The sequence below is a fragment of the Hevea brasiliensis genome, chromosome 9, assembly GCF_030052815.1.
Source record: "Hevea brasiliensis isolate MT/VB/25A 57/8 chromosome 9, ASM3005281v1, whole genome shotgun sequence".
NCBI lineage: Eukaryota > Viridiplantae > Streptophyta > Magnoliopsida > Malpighiales > Euphorbiaceae > Hevea > Hevea brasiliensis.
In genome coordinates this window covers 18940893-18961301 of record NC_079501.1, presented here as the reverse complement: position 1 = coordinate 18961301, position 20409 = coordinate 18940893, and the positions used below count along the sequence as shown (strand labels likewise).

Below are 20409 nucleotides of genomic sequence, written 5' to 3'. Positions count from 1 at the left end.
TTTTAAAAAAATAATAAATTTTAATTAATTTTTTTAATTTTATTTTTATTTTTATTAAATATAATAATTATTTTAATAATTTTTTAAAATCCATAAAATAAGAGGTAATTTAATCTAATTAGATAATTTAGTAAAATAAGAGGTAATTTAGTCTAATTATATAATTTTTATTATAATTTAAATATTTTAATTACTTATTTAATTATTACGTAAAAACTTTATACGACAGATAAAAGGTGATCGAAGAGAATAATTTATAAATTTAAATAAAATTAAAATTGAGATAGATTTAATTCTAATTTTTTTTCTTAAACTTTGAATTGAATCTAAACTTATAGTTCAGTCTAGTAAGTTTAATTTCATTCAAACCTTTTAAAAGAGGACAAATTTTAAAAATTTAATTATAAAATTACATTAAATATTTTAATCATCCACTTTTTTGGATGGGGATAGATAGCTTTCTGCCATTTTTGCGTCCTGTCTTCCTTTCCATTGCTCACATTTTGTTTTTTAAATTTTCTACTGTTAAATTGTCATAATTAATGGCCTAAATAATTTACATCATCATTTTTTATTTTCACTTACCATAAGAATACACACAATTCATTTTAGTGCATTAAAATTTATTGTTTAAAATAATTTTAAAAATCTACTTTTGTATATCATATATTTAAAATTTTTAATAATTTTAAAATATTCTTTAATGAAGTCTCTGAAATACTTTCACCTTTTTATAGTGGGCATCAACTCAAAGCTGTATTATTTCAATAATAATAATAATTTCAGGCAAATTTATATCAAAATAACGAGTTCTAGCTACGTTAATCATGATTAAAGTTTTTTTTTAATAAATCCAAATGGTGTAAAAAAAAAAAAATGAATAAATATTGTTATTCAAAACAATTAAGTAACTGTTTGATATTAAGATTTAAAAATTAAAATCGTTTTTCAGAGGAAAAAAATATTATTTTAAATGTTTAAAAATTAATTTGGATAAAATTATTTTATTATTTTAATATTTTAATAATTAAATTTTATTAAATTTAATTTTAAATTATTTTTTAATATTTTTAAATTAATATATTTTTTAAAAAAAATTTTTTTTACCACCAGTTTTAACTTGTTAAGGCAAAGTACATTTTGATTCTTATCCTGCTGCCAGTTTTCATTGGCCTTTTTCTGCTTTATCATCATCTTTTGATAATGCTATGAACAGAAATTGTTGTCACGTACTGTCTCCCTTTCTTGATTGATAGATCCCACATAGATATTTTACGGGAAATGTCAATTTGGTCCCTCAAAATAAAAGATGTTTTCATTTCAGTTCCCATCTTTAATAAGCCCATTACAGTTGCCAATGTCAACATTACAACTAACCATCTTTTCCATCGCTACCACTAAGCCTCCAAAATCATCACAAGAAAGCTATTTGTCTTCTTCTAGATAACTATCTATGACAACTACATAAATCTTATTTAGTGGAATCCAGAAATCAAATCAGTAAAATCATAACCCAATAATTATATCTAATAATTTTTGGAATCTTTTTTATCCTAGAAAATAAAGATAGAATAATGATTATAAAGAGATGGAAAATTGACTCAGAGTTGCATATGCAGCCAAATGAGCCAAAGGAAATCATAGATTATGCTATGTTTTATTAATTCAAGCAGCAGAAGTTTTAAGAGATCAGGGGAAACTCGAGAATCACATTTCATTGCATTTTAAAACCTTTTAAAGATGTGAAGAACATTACTACAAACTATACTTGCAAGAATGATAAACATGAAAGAACTAGCTAGAGGGAAACTTTTCAAAAGAAAACAGCAAAGAAGATCAAATAGAATGAACATAGAAAACCACAATCATTTACAGCTTATCTTCCATCTGCTGAAGTAAATGACTCGGCGAACCCATATGGACGTGTGGGAATACTGGTCTGAGTATTGTCTAAGCTAGGGAGAAGTGAAGAAGATGAGGACTCCAAGTTGCTTCTACCTTCAAAAGCTTGCCACTTCTCAAGTACTTGTGGCAAGGACATTTCAAGATCAATGCCATATATGTCTTCAGGATTTTGGTCAGCTGGTTTCCAGAGCTCCACAAGAGAAGATAACACATTGACAGCATGCCCCATGTCGGGCCTTTGATAAGGCTCTCTTGCACAGCAGTGGCCTGCCAACTCTGCAACAGTGCTGATGCTGGCAAGTGTTTCCTCATCGAGGTCAATTGCAGGGTCAATGGCCTTACGGAAGGAGTCCTTGTTGAGGTGCATCCTGCGGAACCAAGTTACAAGATGCATGCTTTCCTCAGGCTGGCTATCGTCAAGAGCTTTTCTACCTGTTATAAGCTCCATCAATATCACCCCAAAACTGAAAATATCCACTTTGGTCGTCACCCGACCAGTAACTGCAAATAGATCAACAGAGTTCAATGTTAGATTACCATATATGGAGATTGAGAGAAAAACTAGAAAGAAATTTTGTGGGAAAGCAAATAGAAGAAAATTACCTGCATATTCTGGTGCCAAGTATCCGAAAGTTCCAGCAATTCGTGTTTCAATTGAGCCTTTACCCTCTGGTGCAAGGCGTACAAGACCAAAATCTGCAACCTTCGCCCTCATATCATCCCCAAGAAGAATGTTTGAGGGTTTCAAGTCCCTATGTATAAAACTTTGATGTGCCAAACCATGAAGGTACTCAACACCCCTTGCTACATCCAAGGCTATGGTCAACCTCTTTGTCCACTCCAGTGGTTTTAGTCCTTCATCTGTCCAGTTGAAAAGATACCTACTGAGTGTCCCTTGTGGCATAAATTCATAAACAAGAAGCTTCTCATTACCATCCAAGCAGTACCCAAGAAGAGCAACAAGATGCCGGTGCCTAACCTTGGTCAGAACAGCAATCTCAGACTTAAACTCAGCTAGTCCCTTCCCACTTATGATCCCTGACTCCATTCTCTTGACAGCAATTTTTGTACCATCATGCAATTCACCTTTGTAGACTACTCCAAAACCTCCTTGACCCAGTATATTATCCTCACTAAAATTGTTTGTAACATTTCTCAAGACTTGAATAGAAATGACCATGTTCCCTGCTTCAACCATTTGAATATCACCTTGCTCGCTTGCGGGAATAGTATGTGTCTCGCTAATTGCACCCACACTGACACTTGAGCCAGCAACTGTAATCTTTACACTCTCATTATCAGATCCAGAATGTCGAGGATGGATCACCATTGCATTTGGGCTCTGCACTCTGCAAAATGGCTTTTGTTTCTTCTTATATAGGCAGAAACTCATAAAGCCAATCAAGATTATCAAAAGTACACCTCCAATGACAGAGAACACAATTACTCCAATCGTAGTAGAAGATTTCTTGCCACCATTTCCAGAGCCACCACTACTTCCAGAACCTGTGTTTGTTGATGGAGCAGCTGATGGCGAACCTGGAGATGTAGAACTATTAACTTCCTTCCCTATATCTGGATTACCATCAGTATTCACCATCACATTACTCTTGAAAACTGGAATTTTCCCAGAAAGAAGATTGTTTGACACATCAAGTTCCTTGAGTGCAGGCAGAGTAGTAAGCACCTGCGGAATAGAACCTGTGAGATTATTACCATCAAGAACCAATCTTTGCAACGATTTAAGTGAAACAAACTCGGGGGAAATCGTTCCTGTAAGGCCCATCTTCTGGAAGTTTACAACAGTGATGTTCCCTTGAGTACAAGTAATTCCAATCCAATCTGCACAAGGATCATTCCCCTTCCAACTCTGAGCAAACCTTTGTGGGTAACCCATGGATTTTACAATCAGAAGCAACGTGTTAACCCTGGAATCGCATTCACCAGGACTTGGCAAACAAAAACTATTTGAATCCTTGGTCATATCAACAGAGACTGAGATCTTGAACACAGGTATAGGCCCTTGAAAGAAATTATTTGTCAAATTCACTACATTTAAAGACTCAAGATTCATTAAAGACAAAGGAACAGGGCCCGTGAATGAATTGTCCCTTATACTCAAGACCTGCAAATCTTTCAAACCCGAAAAGTCCGGCAAAGGACCCGTAAACTCATTAGAATGTAACCAAACTTCCTTCAACGAAGTCATGTTCTGTATAACATCAATTGTACCAGTAAGCTTGGCTTCACTCATCTGTCCATTGAGCCACAAAGACTGGATTTGTGACCCGGAAAAGCTCGCAGGCAACCCGCCTTCAAGCTCATTGAAGGCCAAGTGCAGAATGGTTAGACCCGGAAAAACATCTGGGCCAAAAAAATCTGGTATTGACCCAGATATGTTTGCCGAATTTGCGGAGAAATTCTGCAAAGCAGAAGCGTTTTTAATACTTTCAGGGATTACCCAGGAGGAAAATGGATTATTATCAATCTCCACAGCCTGAAGAGAAGACAAGCCAGAGAAGAAATCACTAGGAATCGAGGTAAACTGATTCCCAGTTAGCATTATCACTCGTAGTGAGCTTAATCCATTTAAACTAGGTAAAGGACCCGAGATGTTGTTCCATTGGAGCTCTAAGCGCACTAGTTGAGTAAGGTTTTGGAGATTTGAAGGAAGCGTACCTTGAAGGTTTTGTCGACCAATTTGGATCCGGGTGATCCGTTTTTCATCAGAGCAGCCAACATGGTTCCAGTTACAGGGGTCCGGGTCAGACCATCCAAGAGAATCAGGTACATTGAGGCTTTTCTTGAGGGCAAGCATAACTGCAACATCTTCACTTGGGGTAACTTGAGAGTTGACAATTACAAAAATTGAAGAAAACCCAGAAAGTAAGACAAGTAAAAGCTTGCAACTGAGACAAGCTCTCTTCTCCATCTTCACGCAGAGAGAGAGAGAGGGAGCTATGCAAGGTTCTGCAAAATTAAAGGGAGTTCTTCAACAGTTCAAGAAGCAATGCATAGGTAACAGAAAGAGGAAGATGTAATTGATGGCAGAGCACATGGGGAATGTGGCCCAAAAATGTGAGAATCAAAAGGCTGTGCTGTCATAGCAAGATTTACGGCTGGAAGGGAAAGGAAATTGGGTGGCTTCTTTTTTTTCGATTCTTTTTGGTTCATTAAAAAACCAACTTGGCATTGTTTTTGTCTGCATTATTTGGTTTTTTTTGCACTTGCATGTGTTTGCATTTGCTTCTCCAATCTCTATATCTTCCCATCAAGGCTTCAATAGAAAGTAGCTTTTAGTTTCTTGATGACAGCCATGAAATGGGTGAGGTGGCAGATGATAAGAGGACAGAGTATGGGACACGAACCCTGCACATGGTTCTGCTTGGAGTTTGAAAAAAAAAAACGCAGCATTGAGTTAGGATGTCTACATTTATCCTTTTTATTTAATTTATAATTCAAAATTCAAAATTCAAAATTAGGTACTTTATTGTCTTTTACTTAATTCCCTCATAATGGAATTAGAGTGTTGATACAGAATACACTTCTACATATTTTACGAGTACTTATTTTAAGAAAAAATATAAAAAAAGAAAAATTTTAATTTAATAAAAATTTAGTTATTTTTTATAACCTAAATAGATTAAGTTTTTAATTAAATTAAAATTTTTTAATTTCTAATCATGATTGAATTAGGATTCTCTAATTCTAACGAGATTAGAATTCTTAATCCTATAAATAAGATTTAAATTTTTTTTATTAGCAGTTTTATTATGATAATTTCTATAAATTTAATAACATATTGAGAATTAATTATCCCTTTTTTAAGGATTAGCCTTTGATTTTTCTTTATTTTTTTTCTTTATTTTACATCAAGTGTTTAACTAAATTTGTAAAAATTAATTTATAAATACTTAAAATTATAAAATAATTTAAACTTGTAAATTTTTAAAATTTTAAATAATTATACATATGGTTAAAGTATTTATAAATAGTATTTAATAAAAAAATGACAATATTTATTATTAAAATTATTAAAAAGATATTAAATAAAATATATATTAGTATTTTAAAATTAAATAAAGGTGATAATAAATTTCTTAATTATATTATGATTTTAAGCATCAAAATAAAAAAAAAATTGATCATTTAAATTTTCTTTTTTAGTTTATAAATTTAAAATTTATTATAAACAAATCAATTAATTTATTTTTAAAATTTATAAATACGAATGAAGATAAATATCCTTTTAATTTTAAAATCAAATTAAATTGATTATTTAATTATTAAGAGAACCAGTTATGATTCTCTTTTAATTCTTTAAAATATATATACCAAGTAATTATAAATACAATCATTTCTTTTTAAATACAATATAAATTTCATATATATGTTGTCTTTCTAAACTTTTATTGCTCTTCAATTTTTATCAAAATTCATATAAATTTCACAATTATGATTTCTTTTTGTTTTTGCCAAAACCACAACTATTATTTCACAAAGTAGAAAAAAAAAACTGATTAGTTTACATTATAAATTTTAATAGAAGTTAGAGAACATGTTATGAAGCAAATAAAAAATTGTAGAATTAATAGTTTTTAAAATTGATTTGGTTAGTTTAAATAAAAAAAAAAAATCATTGACTATAAATTTAATAGATAAGATATATAATATCCAGCAAATTATTAGGTGTATCCGGTGTATATACGCCTTCACTGATAAAATAATTGATCCCATCTTTTTATTTCATTGTGTAACTATTTTTATGTGAGTATACGAAATATTATTTTTTAGTGCATTGGGTGTACTCTATAATTTGCCATAAAATCCAGATATCTCCCATGACTCGCAACTATCCTTTTATGCTATGTTTGGATTGGAGGAAAATAAGGAAAGAAAGAAATTGTAAAGGAAGATAAAAATATTTTCTCTTTTCTTTTGTTTGGAAATAAGGGAAAATTGGGAAGAATGAAAAATAAGGACAAAAAATAACAAAAAAGTGTCGGTATTTATTTTCTCTCTATTTTTGAGAGAAAGTTGATAGAAAATAAATAAATTTATCTTTTTACCCCTATAATTATTTATTTTAATTTCAAAAAAAGAGGACAACATGAGAATTTTACAATTTAAAAAGTTATTTTCCTTCCTTATTTTCTTCCCTAGTATCCAAACAAACAAAGAGAGAAAAATAACTCCAACATTATTTTTATTTTTCCTCCTTTATCTTCTTTCTTCTCTACTAAACTTCCCAAACATAGCCTTAAGTGCCTTTTGTTTGGAACTATCCTATCCTATAAATATTAACTTGGGCGAAGAAGCAACTGTTTAGGTGACATGTCGTATGGGTGAGATGTAATTTGAGAGTAAATTTCCCGGAAAGAACTGCTTTCTACATCTACAAACAAGTGGGGAAAATTGCATCTCAATCTGTTACTAATTACATAATATATAAAAATACTTGACAACCTAAATTCAATATCACAATCTCACCCAATTTGATTCAATTACTGAAAATATATTTAAATTCTCACTCTCATACTAAAAAAAAAAAAAAATCACAATTCTCTTCTTTAAAAAATCAATTTAAAGTGACATGGAAAAACTGAATTATAGTATGATTAATATTTTTAAAAAATATATAATAACGATTGAGATGATGAGATAATAGTGCTCCTTCCTTCCGACCGCCAATTGCAAAAAGCCCAAGGCCGAATTGAGAGAGAGGCCCATTGATCCACGATTTTATTTAGCCCATCATATCATAAGGTTCATACCTATTATTAGCTAGTAGAGTAAGCGTATTGCGTTTGCTGTTGATATTTCCTCTGCATCACCAACTCGGGAAACAATAGTATTTTTAAAATTTTTTTTATTTGATTGATTTTTTTAATTTCTTTTAACGAGTCAAATTATATTTAAATTATTTATTTTAAATTTAAATTTCACCAATAAAATATTTGGTAATGACAATCTTTTAGTAAAACAAAATTTATAATATTCAATATTATAATTACTATTATATATGTATATTTGTTGAAATAATTTAAAGTGTATATATTTTAACATATTTTAAAATTAATTATAAATATGCAAAAAAATATTTGTCATTTAAATAACTTTAAAAAATTATTAAATTAAGATGAAATACTTATTTTTTTCTTTTTTAAAGAACGAAATACTTATTTTGCGTTTAATTGATTTATTTATAATAGTCAATCTATGAGGATTATATATTTGTGATTATCATTGGATAAAGAAAATTAAAAAAAAAAATAGTAAAAATTAGAATTGCGGTGGTGGGTGCTTGATGGCGGACGAGGTGGTGGTGGGGGACCATGTGTACGTGTCCATTTCCATTGTGTGAAGAACTGTGAACGCTAACAAGGCCTAGCCACCGGTAGCTAACCCAGCGTTTCTTGGGAAGCACAGTGAGCGGCGCGAACGTGAAACTGTCGGAAACTGTCATGCTTAAAACAATGTCCTTTTCTTTTTTAATACAACAGAAAGAAAAAAGTTCGTTTATTTTATTTTATTTGGTGATGACAAAATTGATTGTACTTACCCACCTGGAAAAAAGATTTGTTTTTTGTATTATTTTAGTGAGCCATTTTTATTATTAATAATAAAAGGTATAAAATCAAAAAATAAATTAAAAATAAAGTAATTATAGAATTAAAAATAAATATTATAAATTAAAATATTAATCCTCAAACCATAATGTAAACAGACGATTGGAAGTGCAACTCATCCAAATCCAATATATGATATGAAATATGGATTGGACCACACCATATATGTCTATGTTCCAAACACAATGTTCAACTTTATTAATGCTGTTTCTAATTCCTTATCAGATTCATTGCTTTGCTGAATTTTGTGCACCCAAACACATTATTTTTTTAATTACTATTCATTTCATTCAGCCTATGAGCAGCAATATATGTGAGAAGATCTAGAAGAGCGATGAGGATACATGTAGAGGCATAGTGCAGAATTACTAGTCAAATATGTGTGGGTGGATCACTGTGTGTTCTAACCAATCGGCTTTAACCTTTCTTCACTTGGGGTTTTGGGGAATGAAACAGACATTTTCCATGATTGTTTTACAGGCAAATATGTGGGGAAATTAGGATTCAGCTTATGTTAGTACACAGTTAATCAAACAAAAATCTTGGGTTTTTTTAGGAGCAGCATGTTCAAGGAAAGTTTGTATTCAAACTACTGCTATATATGATCTCAACTAAAAAGTACATAAATTTGTTAATTGTATGTTCTATTGCCTTTTGCATTAATTATTTCTTTTCTTTTTTAAAATAAATGGACTACAAAATTCATATACACTTCAAAATGCTTAATAAAAGTGATAGCTAAAATTTTTTTGCCTAAATTAAATTAATATACTGTAAAATTAAGACACAATATATATATATATAATGAAACTTTTATATAAAAAATAAATAAAAAATTTATATATTTATATTTTAAATTTATAAAATTTTCTCCTATGCTCATGTTTATCTAGAAGAATTTCCATGCATTATATTTGGAATATATATTGATATACATAGATATAATTGATCACAGCCATGTATATTATATATCAAATAATCATCATTCCCTATCCCTATTCTTGAAAAGCAACCAAAACAATGCAGACACGGGTATCCTCTTTATTTATTTATTTTTTCGAATAAAGCAATAATAATGCAAGAGTAAAATAATAGGTAGATCTGCAAGGGGCATGTGCCTTTTGATTTTTTTTTTTTTTTTTTGGTGGGAGAAGATTAACAAAGTAGAAAATACGTAGCTTTGCAGCTTGCTAAGCATGGCATTGTATGCATGCCCGTATATATGTGATCGGGGAGTGTTATTTTCAAGACTTTGAGTTTATGCGTTTGAATTCTGATCAGACACCCAATCAAATAAAAGAAAAATAAAACCAGTGGTTGACAGGCATAGAGGAAAGAATAGGAAAGGTGACGATGAATCTGATGAATGAAGAAGACCTGACCCCATGCACTCTGGAGTTATCTGCAAATAACTTTTAGAGTGGGGAGAAAGAAAGAGAATCTTTTGTGGGACTGACTAGTACTGTTAGTTTGTGTTGCTTTTTGTGCGTGTGTGTGTACGAGAGATGTTCTTATCCCAGTTGTGGCTGAGAGTAGTACTTGTTGTATGTTGTTGGGAAGTTGCCCCAAAAATCAACAAAGCATCCAAAGTACACTGGCCTAAAGGTGTTTTGAGTTTTAGACTTTGAGAGGAGTATTAAGCATGTCATATGACACATCCTTTTTTCTTTGTTTGTTTTTGTTTAAAATCTAACCCAAACACAGCACCACCTTTTCTCTGACTTATCTGACTCCCAGCACTGCCCCCGCCTCCCCACTTCCCTAACCTTAGCTTTCCCATAATTAAACATCAATAGTTCAATACCCACCATCTCTCTCTCTCTTTCTCTCTCTCTCTCTCTCTCTCTCTCTCTCTCCATTTGTTTTGGCAAAAACAAAAGAAACCCACCAGCCTGCTTGGCTTGCTTTGTATTGTGATGATCTGCCATACAAAGAAAAGCACAACTTGGGCAGATGTCTCCAATTTTTAAGCAGTCTTTTTTCTGGCTACCCTCAAGCTCAAGCTAAGCTAATTGCCAGTCAGCTTCACTTGTTAGCTCTTGAGGATGGTATGTTGCTGCTCTGTGCTGTTCTTCTGCATTCAATTGTTTTCTTGATCTTATGCTCTTTTTAATTGAAAAGAAACACCCTCTGGATGATTAATATCCCTTGATGATGATGTAGTATTTGTGTATTCATGCTGCATCTCTCTCTGCGTCAAAAATATTTTTAACTTTTTCTGTTCTTTCTGCCTGGTTTCTTCTTTTCCATTCTATTGACAGTGTTCACAGTATCCAATCCAACTCAAAAGCACAAACTATTACAGGAAGATCCTCAAACATGATCTGTTTTGAACCATCTCTTATTCTATACTTAATCCACATGAGGTTTATATATTCACAGATGGATCTGAATATTTTTCATTTACAAAGGATTGAAAACCAAAAAAAGCCTGAATATGCTAAATTTCAGGTCAATTTTGGGTTTGGATATGCAGGACTTGTTTGGTTCAGGTTATATTTACCACGGGGGAACTGATTTTCTTGGTTGAAAACTTTTGCTGCTGTATTTATGTTGATTCATGTCCATGAACTGCATAAATGTAAGTATGAACTATATGATTTTCTTTCGAGTAAGATTATTTATATATGTTGTATCTGTTATCTCTGTTTTAAAAAAAAAAAAAATTCATAGATGGAGGCTTAAAACATATATTCAAGAACAAGAAATGAAAACATAAATTTTAAAGTATGCAGAATATAGAGCTGAAACATAAAGAAAGAAAGAACTGTATCAAACCAAAAGATTCACATTAAGAAGCAAAAGAGAGAGTAGAGATAGAGTGAAAAATTTAAAATTTCATTAATAAAACAGAGGAATACAAAAACAAGAACTGAAATATTTTTGCCTTCTTTTCTTCCTCATCTTCTTATCTCTCTCAAGCTCACTTTCAGCTCTGCTACACAGCACACGCAGCTCTAACATTTTCATAGTAGATGCTTCCTTTTTATAAGCAAAGGAATGACTTTTGCTAATCAACAACGCCCATACTTACACCATGCTTAGGTATGGCTATGTTGCTTTTCTTGTACACGAACTAAAAATTTTATCAACTGTCAACACTCCTCCTTTATGGGATTTTTGCTGGAGTTGAACATTTTCATTTTGGACGTCCTTTCTAGCAAATTATAGCAGTTTTAGGACATGCTTGAGTCCTCTCTAACAAGTTTAAGCAGTTTAATGACTTGCTAAGGTCTAATCATCAAGCTTTCTAAATTTTAGAAACTTTGCAGGTCCACTTCAACATTTTTCAGTTTTAAGACTTGCTAGTCTCTCAAAGTTTATGCAGTTTATGGACATGCAAAGATCTCTCCAACATGATTTTTTTTTTCAGTTTAGAGACTTGCTGGTCTTTACATAACAAGAAAATTCAAAGCTTTTCACCCTCGATGGTGGATGAAAATGGAGGAGAAATGTTCTTGATAAATTGTGAATCATTCTCAACAAAAAATAGTTAGAAAAGATTTTGAAATAGGCCCTCAAAGATCATTTGAGCTTTGATACCATGTTAAAAAAAAAAATTCAATGATAGAGGCTTAAAACATGTATTTAAGAACAAGAAATGAAAATATAAATTCTGCAGTATGCAGAAAATGGAGCTGAAAAATAAAGGAAGAAAGAACTGTATATAAAACCAAAAGATTCACATTAAGAAACAAAAGGAATACTAGAGATGGAGTGAAAAAACAAAAATTTTATTAATATAACAAAGGAATACAAAAACAAGTACTGAAATTTTTTTCTTTCTTTCTTCCTCATTTTTTTATATCTCTCAAACTCACTTTCAGCTCTACCATAGAGCACACTCAGCTCTAACATTTTCACAGTAGATGCTTCCTTTTTATAAGTAGAGGAATGCCTTTTGCTAGCCAACAAAGCCCATACTTGCACCATGCTTAGGAATGGCTATGTTACTTTTCTTGTACACAAACTAAAAATCTCATCAACTTCCAACAATCTCCTACTTTCAAAAACTGGGATGCCTTGTGCACCGAGGACGCTCTTTTTCTTATGAAGCTTCTTAACAAGCTCTGTGCTGCTAGTTGGAATTGTTTACTTTGAAAGTTTAGTATCTGTTTTATATTTTTGCTTGAATGTTCTGTATCTGTTTCAATTCTCTTTAGGCACAAGAAATTATGCAAGTTTTTGATTTGAGGTAGAGAAGTGCAGATTTTGTGTTTGTTAGATTTGTGTGATTGGCTCTTGATTTTCCTCCTCTTCAAGTTCAAGTTGATCCCTAGATCGTTATGTCTTTTTTTGGTGTTTGAGAAGTCTAGCACCTCCATGGTTTTACATAAAATCCTGCTTTTCAAATTAGGATGTTTCTTGTCCTGAGAAATTTATAGCATAGCTTTCAACAGATGCTGCTGCTGCTTCTTTCTTCTTCTTCCTTTTTTTTTTTTTCGTCTCTTCAACTCAATTATGATTCTTGATGTCTTTATATCCTCTCAGTTTCCACCTTTACACATTATTAGATAAGATAAAGGATTGACAGCTAAGGAGAGTGACAAGTGAAGAAATGGATTTATTCACAAAATTCTTAGTACACATTTGACAAACACTCCAGCAGAAAGACTAAAAGGGATAGTTTTCTTCACATACATGATGACCATTTCTGTTAAAGCAATGAGCAGTTTGCCTAAGCATGCTTCCTGTTTTTACTATTTTATTCATTAGTACTATCCACTATGGATGAAATATAACCTATAGCATCTGATATAGAAAGGAAATCTTGATTATTCTGTGATCTAACAAGTATCAGTTTCACCTGGGATAATTACAGCTTCAGTTTGCTCAGATGCTTTGGCTTTAAAGAATTTGCTTCAACCAGTAGCCATTTACCTTTAATCAATGAACCACTGGTACTTATTATATGATTTATATCATGTCCTCTTCTAACAGTGCTTAGTGCTATATAGCAGGTCGCCTAATTGTCCAATCCTTCATTTTAACTTTTAATTTCTTATCATCCATGCCTGCTTTTATCATTTCTCAAAAATTAACTTTGAAGCACTAGCCTTGCAGGCAAAGATCATCTAGTTTCCATGGATTGTAGTTCGAACAGGCTCAATCTGTTTACTGCTCAAACACTTTAGAATGCAAAGCGGCTCTTCATTATACAATTCAACTTCAATATGAAACCTACCATTGATCTTGAAGTGGAGGCCTTCTCTGAAAATGATTCCGAGGTCAACAGCCAAGTAGCTTCCAACTTATCCATCCATGAAAATTCTGCGGGTCCCTCCAATGACAGCCTCACTAACTGTTCCAATCTCACAAATGCCATAGCTGCTACTTCCGTTTCAGAACCAGTTTCCCTAGATTTAACCCTTTGTTTCAATGATGATGAATTAGAGAAAAGAGGGTCAATGGGACTCTCTTTGTCAAGCACTGGCGAGAGTAGCAATGAACCTGTAACTCGTACAGCTGCAGCAGCCATGCCACGAGTTTTTTCGTGCAATTATTGTCGGCGGAAATTCTTCAGCTCACAGGCACTTGGTGGTCACCAGAATGCACATAAGAGGGAGAGAACAATAGCAAAGCGGGCAATGAGGATGGGCATTTTTTCTGAAAGGCATGTCAGCCTGGCATCTCTGCCTTTACATGGATCTTCATTTAGGTCCCTGGGAATCAAAGCACACTCTTCAGTACATCAGGATATTTCACCACCAGTAAGGCCACAAGATAACAGAAATAGTGCAAGATTTGATCAGGGGTACTTTGGGTTGCCAATATTCGTGGACGATGATGAGGCAGAGCTGTTATGGCCAGGTAGTTTCCGCCAGGTAGCTGAGGCAGATGATACACATCAAAGTTTTGTAGTCACAGGAAATTCAAATGTGAATTTTTTAGGGGAAACTCCATCAGCAGACTCAGGCAATTCCATGCCAGACCTCACATTGAAACTTTGAGTCCTTCAGGAGGAGTCAGGACTGGCTTCAGTCTGTCAGCTTTAATATTCTCTCCTTGTATAGCAATATGTACTTGAGCCATGGCTTAGCATTTATTCTTACGCGTACTTTCTTATCTGATTTTCACTTTGGTTTTGTATGTTAGTGTATAAGAGCTTCACAAGGATTATTTGGGAGCTTCAATGCTTGTTCTGATTTATATGATGCTTTCGATTTGCTGTAACTGCTAAAGCTAATTGCTTGTTTGATCACATTTCCTTATCTTTTCCATTTCTGTTACTGTACTGATGGAATATAAGACGGAATTACAGTCAGATGGGTCTGACAGGCATGCTTTGCTTAGGAACTTAACATCAGAGTCAAAAAGGTTAATTCTTGATAGTTGCATTCTTTATTCTTCTATTACTACCAGTAATTTAAAGCTGTATCCTTAGGAGCAAAAGTCATTGATTATTACATCAAACATTGAACCATCCTCATCTCCATCAAGGAGAATGGATGGGCTGAAGAGATTTAAGACAAAACAGAACTCTCGAAAGATTGCTGCTTCTGAATTCTTTGCTTTCAACTAGGGGTTGAATTGATCACATCAAATTTTTAATTTCACTATTTCAGCCAGAAATTGCAGGAGAAAATTTTGTTTCTAGAGTTCTAAAAAAATTTTGTTTCTAGAGTTTTACAAGCTACAACAGGCAATTAACAACACATATAACAGGATTCAAGAACCAAACCACAAGTTTCTAACTAGAAACCTAAACTTGTCTCTGAAAAAAAATCCATCAGTCCATTACTATTTTTTTTCTAGAGTTGTTTCTCTGAAACATACAAGGGCAAATTGTCACGACCCAACCTATGGGCCGGACCGGCACTAGGACCTAGACCAGCTTAAAGCCCCCGAGGCCCGTAGTAAACCTAACTATTCACTTAACCCAACTCTAAAGCCCATTTGGGCCCAATTTCAAGAAATCAACCAGACAGAGTCCGGCCATAAAATGGACCTACCAACGGGGAGTTTATGACTCACCCGACCTGTAAACACAGTAAATACTCAATTGGGGAGCTCAGCTCACCCTCCACATACTCATCAGCATAAAAATAAATGGGAGCTCAGCTCCCTCATCCAATCCATCAAACATGCATAGAATATTAAGTTTACAGGTCCACAATAATAATTTAGTTTACAGACCCAAATCAAATAAATATTTCTAACACATGCGGAAATTCTAAGATTTAACAAGTTTATACAAACATTAATAATCGACCTACGAGGGAGAAAGCAGGTTAGCCTCAAAAATATCCTCCTGTGGCCTGGAAAAATATTGAACAGGAGTAAGCGTTCGACTCAGAGAGTAAAATATCAATTTTAACCATAATCTCTACAACTATCTAAAACTAATGCACCCTGTAGAGTGAAATGCAACACCAGTAATAATTTCACATCATAACATCAAAAAGGTAATTTGAAGCACTCACACACCCTATAATATCAATCATAATATATGGGAGCCGATCCCCTATACAGCTCTCTTAAATCCAACCTGGTCCCAGCGAAGAACTCAAGCCGTACTTTCGCTTAATAAACCAAATCGGGGGTCCCAGCAAAGATCTCAAGCCGTGACTACCCGTCCTATCCATAGTCCACACCACATCACACGCACGCCAACGCACGCACACTGCTCCAAATTACCACAACAACATCCATGGCACTTTAACAGTTATGAATGCAACATAAATCGTGCCTAGAGTTTAACTACATAAATATATGCATATAAGTGATGCATGGGCATGCTTGAATATATAATAATATCGAAATTACAATTAAAATTAATATTTTACTCACAGACTTGACAACGGTCACTGTAGCGGCTGGGCGGAGGAAGAAGGCTGTCCCGGCTCACCTGACAATTACATTACAATTATTTAATATAAATGACTCAATACAAATCATGAAAAGACCAAATACGTCCTAAGTCGTGCCGAAAATCTGGCAGAGTCTCCCCTATACCTAGGACCTACCCAACCTGCAAAAGGGGCTCAAAACACACTTCAATATTCACAATCCATATATCCACAACTCAATCACATCACACAGCCCCTCCTGGGCCCATCGAATCAATCATTCATCACCATATGTAAAATTTCAATTTAGTCCTTATAATTGATCATTTTTGCAAAAACTGCCCAAACAAGCTCTAAAAATTCTAAAACTTTGCCCCGCGGTCCTTAGCAATATTACTAGGCTATTGCAAAAAGAATCACAATTTTCTGAGCTACCACGAATATTTTATGAATTTTTAATCCTATTTAAGCACTAGAAAATTACGAAAAAGCAAGGTTCGGGTTTACCTTTGCCGATTCCGATTTCTGGAATGCGCTCGGGACATCTGACAATGGGGGGGTAGCCAAAACCTTGGTCCAATTCGGAGATTTTTCCGCTAATCGGTGCATGCCGAAATTCACGACAGGTCTTGTCGAATTTCCTCGAATTGAGGATACCTACACGAAGCCCACAACACGGGGGTTAGTACATAAATTTTTCAGAATTTTCTAAGCTCATTTAATGCTCGAAAAGACACTGCCAAGTTTCGTGGGACCCACCGAAAAACGGTGTCGAAAAATTTTAAAATTTATATCCCCGCGAAGCTCTCGACGAGTGGAGCGCTCTGGTACTCTCGGTTTTCTTGTGGGATTCACGGTTTGCGAGAAATCTAGCCCGAAAGTCAAAATGGGCTAAAACTTCCCGGACAAAAATTGGACAAACCGCTCAATGGATTTCGGTGTTCTTGGTATCTATGGAAAGCTCTCGACGAGTAGATAATTTTAGACATAAGACCCGGTCCAATTGGTGGCCGTATCGGCCGGATTTTGGCCGGGAAGCCGAGGAGTCACGCCATGCACGTTATTTCGGGCGATTTCGGCGTTCCAGCGCGGCCGTGCCGTGGGGAGGGTCGAGGCGGCCGGCGAGGTGGGAAGGTAGGGGAGGTGGCGGCGCGGCAAGGGGAGGAGGGAGGAGAGAGAAAAGAGAGAGAGAAGGGGAGGAGGTCGGGACGGGCGAAAGAAAAGAGAAGAAGAAAAGGAGCGGTCCGATTCGACCGGTCCGATCCGGTCCGGTTCGATTCAGCCGGTTCGATTCGAAATACAAAATTTTGAATTTTTTTACTCTACCTCAGGACCGAAAACGAGGTCCAAAAATTCTGAAAAATTTCCAGAAAACTTAGAAAAATACGTAGACTCCAAATATATTTTTAGTTTTGCCACGTGGTCTTTAAATTAATTTTTAAAAATCATCAAAGTTTATATTTTCGGAAAATCGAACCCGATTTTTAAAATCTGAAAAATCTCAAAAAAATTCCTAAAATTTAAATAAAATTAAAATACCAAAAATGCTCATAAAATAATAAAATTTAAAATTTTGGGGTGTTACATTCTTCCCCCCTTACAGAAAATTCGTCCTTGAATTTTACACAAGGCAGAATAAAGTATATGATTATCCATTGAACAGATAAGGGTACTTGCTACGCATGTCCCGTTCTGACTCCCAGGTGCACTCTTCCACTGACTGGCTCCTCCACAAGACCTTAACCATAGGGATCTGTTTTGATCTTAGCTGTCTCACTTGGTAGTCCACTATGGCTACAGGTTGCTCCTCAAATGTCAAATTCTCCTTTAGCTCTATTACTTCCGGCTGTAGTACATGAGAAGGATCTGGAATGTATTTCCTGAGCATGGAGATGTGAAATACGGGATGAACGTGAGAAAGGTTGGGTGGTAGCTCCAACCCGTAGGCAACTGCTCCAACTCTATCAGTAACCTCAAAAAGTCCGATATACCGAGGTGCCAACTTGCCCTTCTTTCCAAATCTCATCACTCCCTTCATCGGAGAAACCTTCAAGAATACATAGTCGCCTACTGCAAACTCCACATCCCTCCGTCTGGGGTCTGCATAACTCTTCTGCCTACTGAAAGCTGTTTTCAATCGTTCCCTAATTAAAGGAACTACTTCTGAAGTGTACTGCACTAGATCTACATCATGTACCTTCGCTTCTCCCATTTCCATCCAATACAGAGTATACCTACATTTTCTTCCATATAGTGCCTCATAGGGTGCCATCCCTATGCTGGAATGGTAACTGTTGTTGTAGGCAAACTCCACCAAAGCTAGCTGATCATCCCATTGACCTCCAAAATTCAAAACACTCATGCGAAGCATGTCTTCCAATGTTTGGATTGTCCTTTCGCATCGTAAATGCATGCGAGGGTGGAAAGCCGTACTAAAGTTCAAGCGTGTGCCAAGTGCCTCCTGCAACTTCCTCTAAAACCCGAAGTGAATCGGGGCCCTCATCGAGATATTATGGAAGCCGGAACTCCATGCAATCTAACTATTTCTCGAATGTAGAGTCGGGCGTACTGTGCCACAGAATAAGTAGTCTTCACAGGCAAGAAGTGAGCTGATTTGGTTAGACGGTCTACAATTACCCATATCGAATCATATCCTCGCGTGGTACGAGGCAACCCAGTCACAAAATCCATAGTGATCATTTCCCACTTCCATTCTGGGATAGGGAGCTCTTGTAGCTTCCCTGACGGTCTCTGGTGTTCAAACTTCACCTTCTGACAAATCAAGCACTTAGACACAAAGTCTGCTATGTCTCTCTTCATGCTATTCCACCAGTAGCTATCTTTCACATCATGGTACATCTTGGTGGAACCTGGGTGGACATTGTACAGTGTATAGTGTGCCTCTTGCATGATTTCATTTCTGAAATTGTCCACATCGGGCACACATATCCTAGAACCCTGCACTAGGGCGCCATCATTGGCAAATCCAAACTCACCACATTCACCTTGCTATACTCTTTCTATGATTCTCATCAGTTATTGGTCTCTGTGCTGGGAAACTCTAACTCTGTCTCGCATGTCACACCCTACCCCTCTGTAAGGCATAACATGATCCCGTAGTATACCTAATGAATTACCAACTCCGTCTACTGATAACCCATTAAATACACTACAAGGGATTTTAAAAACTTTTCTTACTTTTTTTATAGTGGTGAGCATTATTTACAGGTGTTAAAAACTTTTGTGAACTGAAGTGAAACAACTAACTCATTTGGACCATTAGAAATTTTCTATAAAAATTTTGGCAGAGTGCCATCTGTATTTTGGATAAAACAGTTCTTCAGAAAACCTGTAAAAAGCACTTCAATATTTTTCCCAATATCAACTCTAACAAAATTCAACACAATATTTTTCTCAACTCAATCCACAACAATTTTTCAGTATTTTCAAAGGAGGAGATAAAGGAAATATAATACAAATTTTTACAAGTCAAAATAACTCATAATTCACTTTACAACTTCAATGTACAATTTTAATTTACAACTGCTCAAATAATTTACATACATATTATTACATGCATACATCAAAACCTATGTACATGGGTATATCTATGATATACCTGGAGCTGATCTGAATGTATCTTCAAGGAAATTTACTCACTGCTCTATGCTCTTCTTACCTGCGACAGCATACAAAGCTATCGCTGAGTGGTGAACTCAGTGGTGCACAACTATAATTTAAAACATAGTACAATATATATTGACAAAATTTACAGTAAATAATTTGGAAATCTGAATACTCATCAAATTCCAAAACTCAAAATATTCATTGCCAATAATGTAAATCATTTGTATAAATGACTTTGATCACAAAATTTAATTTATCAAATCATGACTAACCATTTAAGTAATTCCAACAAAATCAATTATACATAAACCATAATTGAAATCACAATTCCTTACCATTCAAAAGCCATTCTGTATCTCAAAAATCATTATGTATCTCAAATATCATATTGTATCTCAAAAGTCATTATGTATCTCAAAAATCAATCTTTATCTCACTAACTATGCAAGACTAATCCG

The 20409-nt window shown here is 34.4% G+C and overlaps 2 protein-coding genes across 8 annotated transcripts; one reads left to right on the top strand and one right to left on the bottom strand.

Moving 5' to 3' along the window:
• Nucleotides 1–1689: 1689 nt before the first annotated feature.
• LOC110647519 (receptor protein kinase TMK1) lies at nt 1690–5177 on the bottom strand. Of its 2 annotated transcripts, XM_021801402.2 has the most exons (3): nt 4585–4726; nt 2509–4327; nt 1690–2406 (listed from the first exon to the last, which is right to left on the bottom strand). In XM_021801402.2, exons 1-3 carry the CDS (start codon nt 4696–4698, stop codon nt 1877–1879), a joined length of 2463 nt encoding a protein of 820 aa, XP_021657094.2. In that variant the 5' UTR covers nt 4699–4726; the 3' UTR covers nt 1690–1876. The 2 variants fall into 2 exon arrangements, with proteins under 2 accessions (XP_021657094.2, XP_021657093.2); XM_021801401.2 differs by having other exon boundaries at nt 2509–5177.
• A 5134-nt stretch (nt 5178–10311) lies between these two features.
• LOC110647520 (zinc finger protein 4) lies at nt 10312–14708 on the top strand. Of its 6 annotated transcripts, none has more exons than XM_021801404.2 (3): nt 10312–10582; nt 11011–11115; nt 13591–14708. In XM_021801404.2, exon 3 carries the CDS (start codon nt 13709–13711, stop codon nt 14483–14485), a length of 777 nt encoding a protein of 258 aa, XP_021657096.2. In that variant the 5' UTR covers nt 10312–10582; nt 11011–11115; nt 13591–13708; the 3' UTR covers nt 14486–14708. The 6 variants fall into 6 exon arrangements, with proteins under 6 accessions (XP_021657096.2, XP_021657097.2, XP_021657098.2 ...); XM_021801403.2 differs by having other exon boundaries at nt 10313–10582; nt 13599–14708; XM_058153287.1 differs by having other exon boundaries at nt 10313–10582; nt 10986–11115; nt 13599–14708.
• Nucleotides 14709–20409: the final 5701 nt, after the last annotated feature.

Excerpts from the sequence above, each read along its gene's own strand:
- LOC110647520 (XM_021801405.2), top strand. The coding sequence starts at position 13,709 with ATGAAACCTACCATTGATCTTGAAGTGGAGGCCTTCTCTGAAAATGAT.
- LOC110647519 (XM_021801401.2), bottom strand. The coding sequence starts at position 4,837 with ATGGAGAAGAGAGCTTGTCTCAGTTGCAAGCTTTTACTTGTCTTACTT. Across the intron at positions 2,407-2,508 it reads CTTGGCACCAGAATATGCAG|TTACTGGTCGGGTGACGACC; the intron begins GTAATTTTCTTC and ends ATCTATTTGCAG.